We start from the raw sequence: 6,000 nt of genomic DNA, 5'->3' as shown, positions 1-6,000 counted from the left end.
GCAGTTTCCTCATGTTCCTGTAGAAACCTCTCCAGTATAAGCCGAGCCATTAATGAGGGTGCATAGTCCACCTTTATAAAACAGAAGTAGAAAATTAAAACTGTCAAGTTGTGCAAGCAGTTGATACTCCAATATTTTGTCAACACTGAAGATTAAGTCAATTTTAATCAACCACAGCAAGCATCATTCATTAAAATCTTTCCCACCCTTGGTGGCTTCCATTATAATAAAATTATAACAAGTATGGTTTGGGCTGTTGAAAGGAATAAATGGGTCAAATTTATTGAATATAACATTGGAGCAAAAAGGATGGAACAACTTAGAAACAGCATTCGTCTAAAACAGTGAAATAGGCTTTTTTCATCTCTCCTCAATTTTTTTCTGTTGGTAGGCCAATATAATTTTTTATTCTAGCCATCCTTCTTTCTGTGCAACTGTCTATATTTATACTGTTCTGAATGCAATTTCAAATAATAAGCCCTTTTTGTTATTTAGTGACAGTTTTCAGAAATAGTCAAATGTCCTTATATGACAAATCCAAAATAAGGATTTTACTAATTTTATCTTTAAAGACAACTGAAATTTTGGTATAAGTTCCTTAAATTTAAAATATTTTATTTGATAAAAGAAAAATAACTACATTGTAGGGATGTTAATAATAAAATACAACAATATGATATCTGTAACATAAGATCACCATCCTTATCTGAAACACTACTTACCAATTTAATTAATACAGATCCCAGGAAGGTAACTTTTTAAAATAAAGAATCAATCAGAAAACAAAGAATATTCAGTCCAACAGTCATTTTAATTAATAAAAAATGTATCTACTCTTTTGTAAAGATATTGTCTTCTTTTGGGTTCTCAGATCTTTTATTAACCATTTACTTAATTTCACCAAAAAATAGGAATACATATTTTTAAGAACAATAATGCTTCCCTAAAACAAATCTTTTTATCTTAGGGAGAAGACAGCAAATGTTCTCATATATTATCACCATGAATTTTTCTTGACAGGTTTTCAAGTCCCGTATTCATACCAAAATTTTATTTTGATTTAGTAACTAGACAAAAAGGCTGGCTTCATTTGTATGAACAGTTTTTTCAAATATGTATGTACTTGGATGCCCTTAAATTCCCCAAGTAGAAAGAAATGCTTTCCACGAAGCTGCTTACTCCTAGTAACCCACATCAGAGCTGACACATGAAAAATGGTGAAATTACTGAAGGTAGTCCAGCCTGAATAAGGACTACCTTATTAGTTCAGGTACTTGCATCTCCCTAATTTTCATATTAATCATGTGTCCATCTTTCTCTGAAATAGGGCCATCATGCTTCATGTCAGAATTTAGCATGTAAGTAAAATGCACAGTGCTTCAAATCTCACTTGAAAATATTTGTGTGGAGAGAACAGAATGACTGATCTTATTATCACTAACAACGTGTGAATTCCTAAAATGTTCAATTTTCAACTTGAAACTGCAGAAGTAGTATTAAGACATTTATAAAATCAGTGATGACCACATACAGCCCTTAGCCCCCCCCAAAAGATAACAAAAATACAATGCTCTTGTCTAAGAGAGTTGCTGCACCCTGTAATGTACCAATGTTATATATTTCTCATCAATTGTTATAGTTTCCGCTGATTAAATAAATATTGACTCATAAAGTATTACCATCACACCAATTGTCACCAGAAGCAAGTGTATGCTATTTAAGCATTAACTATCATGAAAAAATGGCAGCTTGGTTGTTTAGAAGCTATAATATGGTACCAGTCATTCCTAAATTTCCCTAATGCATTATCAATTTCATAGAAAAGTGCTATTCTTTCTGTACTAGTCTGTAGCTAAAAAGGAGGAAAAGCCTTTAAACAACTACTTTTTCCCTTGGCTAAATACTGCTATATATTCATGGTAAATAAAAGGTTTATTGATGTAGGAGAAAACGTGTTGGTAGGTTAAATTTTTCCATATTACTAGAAGATTAAAACAGAGGTCAGCTAAATATTTAATGGATATAGAACTATCCATTAAAAATTCAAATGAATATAAATTGCTATGACATAAAACTTATATCATCAACATCATCATCTATATAGATGGGTACCATATTTGCATCACATTCTTTCTAGATGCTGTGTCTGGAATGCTGCTAGCTTATTCTTCTTTTTCATAAAAGACAATCACTAAATTCCTAGTTAAAGCTCACATACCTCAAGTTACTAATAGCATCAACTTGTAACGAACAAGTCTAGAGACATTTAAAAACCAGCCTGCTGGCCGGGCACAGTGGCTCACACCTGTAATCCCAGCATTTTGGGAGGCCAAAGCAGGTGGATCACAAGGTCAGGAGATCGAGACCATCCTGGCCAACATGGTGAAACCCCGTCTCTACTAAAAATATAAAAATTAGCTGGGCATGGTGGCACGTCCCTATAGTCCCAGCTACTTGGGAGGCTGAGGCAGGAGAATCGCTTGAACCCGGGAGGCGGAGGTTGCAGTGAGCTAAGATCATACCACTGCACTCCAGCCTGGCAACAGAACAAGACTCCATCTCAAAAAAAGAAAAAAAAAACAGAAAAAAAGAAAAAACTAAGAAAAAGAAAAGAAAAAAAAAATTCCTGCTCTAGACATGGAAAAAAAAAAAAAGAATAAAATACTTGTTTTTCTAGGAGGCCCACAGATATCCATTCTATATGTTAACTATCCTATCTGATTGTGTAGACATTGCCTAGACTATTAAAAGCATCTAGTAACTGATAGGTAATTGCTCATTTGTTGACTGCAGCAGTGTATAGCAGCAGACAGAAGCTGTGAGGGAAGCCATCCTTCCTTGCTAATATAACATGTAGAACTTGCTGCTACTGCAACACTTAATGCTCACAGTACCGAGTCATCTTTAATGCAAACACACATTTTCTGCCTTGCTTCTATGTTTTCCATTATAATGCAACACAAAAACAGTGTACATTTCATTCCATCCCTACGAGGTTTGCATAAGCAGTTCCAAGTCAGACTAAATATTGTATTGCTCTTACTACAGTGGATAAATATTTTAAAGTTTAGGAATTAAATATTTTATTTTTTCGGCATGCTCTCTGCAACTATTACGAACTTTTCACAGCTTCTTCATTCATGGGAAATCTGTAGGGTTTCCTTTTTTAAATGTAAGGCTGTTATTTGTTTCCCCAAACAGAAGACGATCAGCGTTAACGAATAAGTTCAATAAATCACTTCTTACTTGGTGTTATTAAGAACACTATGCCTCTTCATATAAAGAAAGAGACTTTTCTACAAGGCATGTATCCTTTATTATAATAAAAGTTTGCTAACAAAAAAATGAATCAAGTACATCTTTAAGTATACAATTTCTCTCTTCATTTTTATAACAGTTAGCAGATTTTTTTCTTTTTTCTTTTTTTTTGGCATCTATCTCTTTACTTGACACAGGTATTTCTCACACTAAATTAAGACAACCTATCCTGAGAAAAGCATGTCCTGAGCTGTTTGGTTGAAATTTTCCACAAAATAAGAAACCAAGAGGCTGTTTATACGTTTGCCTTAAAAGAAGTAGACTAATTATGCCAACTGATTTATTAATATGTGAAGTTCTCTGTCCAATTATTAAAAGTACAAAGAGATCAGGGAGTAATTTAAACGTCTAATGCACCTCAAATCCTTTTTTCTCCAAAGGTAATTATAATTGCAAGCAAAGTTACTCTAGATAGGCCCCTTAGGTTTCATGCAAGTTTAAATAAAATCATAACAATAACATTACCTCATTGGCCAGGTCCAGGAGCACTGGGGCAGCTCCATTTTTCACCACTCCATTCAGGTACCTAGACAAGGCAAAACCAAGTGGTAATGCAGTGACAAGAAAACAGCCAGCATAGACTTGTCAGTATCCCCTGTGTGTATACATGTTTCTCCTGGGCAGATGCCACGCTCAACTCTAGTTAAAGTAAGCTACGTTCATAGGAAAGCATTGAAGGGAAAAACATAACACAAACAACTCACCTCAAAACCACTGGCAACTAAGAAGCTGAAGGTGGGGGCAGGAGGTGTGAATACTTGGGTCTCTCTTGTTTTCTTTCACCTCCTAACATATAAAATGAACAAGAGGAACTATCCATATCACTCTGTCTTGTCTCTACCACAGACAACCATTGCATGGAAAGGAAAGAAGTTGACTTATATAGTTTGAGAAAAGTATTCATGCACCCATCTCGCCTTTTCCTTTACCTCTGTTTCACAGGGCTGCTTGACACCTTACTAAGAAAACAATGGAGTAGACATGTCCTCAGTGGGTCAGCACACCTGTGACACACAATACAAGCCATCACCTTATCTGCCCTGGATTTCTGTTAAGAACCTCCAGTTCCCATTATCCTCTCACTCCACTGGAAAAAAACACAGAACTCCCCAAAATCCCAAAACAAAACAAAACCCCAGACATGGAAGCTGGGGTGACTTTTTCTTTTTCTTTTTTGCAAAAATTTGAATGTGTCATTCCCCTCCTTATAACACTTCAAGGTCCCACATTAAATCTCAAGATTAATTTATAACCATTTAACAGCTCTTATAAGGTTCTTCATAATCTGGTTTCTACCTACTCTCTACTCTGCCAGCCTCATCTCTAGTCACTGTCTCCCACTCCCATCCCTCACCTGGATAACTCATGATTCAATTCAGATGTCACCTTCTTCGATCCACTACCACAGAAGAGTAAGTTAAGTGCTCCTCATATGCAATCGAGGAATATCCTGTACATCTTTCCATCATGTAACGTAGCATATTGTATTTGCCTATTACTTGGCTACCTCAAACCCATCCCCCACTGTAATGTTGAAAGCCTCATGAAGGTTGGAGAATTGTAGTTTTTTCAATTTATTATGCCTACCAAGTACTTTGTTTATAGTAGGTGATTATACACTAAAAAATCACCTTATATTTTTCCTTTAATAAATGAAAAATTAAATAACTTTTAAAAACCGTATTGGACAAGAAAGCAGAATTAGGTATGGAAATTTTCCCTACAGTATATTATTTGAGTGAATAAGTTCTGGGTATTTGTCTGAGAGTAATAAAGTCAAGGTGAGGTCTTCCATATAACTCCCAGAAGCAGGTACTAAATTACATTATTTCATGAGTATATTTATAAAGTTGTATAATTTTCCTGTAAGCCAAGTGGGGTAACAGCAAATTATTTAAGGTGGGGAGAACTTCTAGATCATTATAACTTCAAAGCAATTTTCCACATATTGGGGCCACCCTTGAATGTATTACTTGGAAAACTAATTGGAAAATATGCACATTCAGAAGCAAGAAGAAAAAATAAATAAATAAAACAAGGCAAATGTGCTTTAGAGAAAGGTCCCTGGGAAATAGGTCCATGAAGAACCTCACATCGGCTGGACGCAGTGGCTCACACCAGTAATCCCAGCACTTTGGGAGGCCGAGGCGGAGGGATCACGAGGTCAGGATCGAGACCTTCCTGGCTAACACGGTGAAATCCCGTCTCTACTAAAAAAATACAAAAAACTAGCCGGGCGAGGTGGCGGCGCCTGTAGTCCCAGCTACTCGGGAGGCTGAGGCAGGAGAATGGCGTAAACCTGGGAGGCGGAGCTTGCAGTGAGCTGAGATCCGGCCACTGCGCTCCAGCCTGGGCGACAGAGCGAGACTCCGTTTCAAAAACAAAAACAAAAACAAAACAAAAAAAAGAACCTCACATCAATTTTCACAAACAAGTCCACTGCACTGACACCACCCAAGTATCAGCCAAGTCAGACCAGCTGATTGTGTGCCTGTAACCACCAACAGTGCGTATTTACTATGGTTTCTGATTCTGGGTCAGCATCTTTAAGCCTGTACTGATACTGGGATATCTTTACAGCTTTCTACTTCAGTTTCAGTTACCCGACAAGTATTTTGGAGGGCTATGTGTCAGGTCTTATTCCAGGTTCTGAAGAAGCAACGGGGGGGAAAAGAACCATTC

At 36.5% G+C, this 6,000-nt stretch overlaps 1 protein-coding gene across 6 annotated transcripts in view; it reads right to left on the bottom strand.

The window, feature by feature from the left end:
• The window catches only part of CDIN1 (CDAN1 interacting nuclease 1), a 241,882-nt gene that overhangs the window by 162,899 nt on the left and 72,983 nt on the right, over positions 1-6,000 (bottom strand). For all 6 annotated transcript variants that reach the window (XR_010588014.2, XR_012414762.1, XM_073995463.1 and 3 more), the window contains 2 exons: positions 3,784-3,844; positions 1-71 (listed from right to left, as the gene is read on the bottom strand). The exon at positions 1-71 is cut by the window's left edge and continues 2 nt beyond it. Coding sequence is in view for 4 of the 6 variants with exons in the window: in XM_073995463.1 (XP_073851564.1) it covers positions 1-71; positions 3,784-3,844 (132 nt within the window). In the remaining 2 variants the exon portion in view is untranslated. The remainder of the gene's footprint in view (positions 72-3,783; positions 3,845-6,000) is intronic.

The sequence above is a fragment of the Macaca fascicularis genome, chromosome 7 (genome assembly GCF_037993035.2).
Source record: "Macaca fascicularis isolate 582-1 chromosome 7, T2T-MFA8v1.1".
NCBI classification, from domain to species: domain Eukaryota; kingdom Metazoa; phylum Chordata; class Mammalia; order Primates; family Cercopithecidae; genus Macaca; species Macaca fascicularis.
The sequence above is the reverse complement of the archived record's forward strand: the minus strand, read 5'-3'. Positions and strand labels throughout refer to the sequence as shown.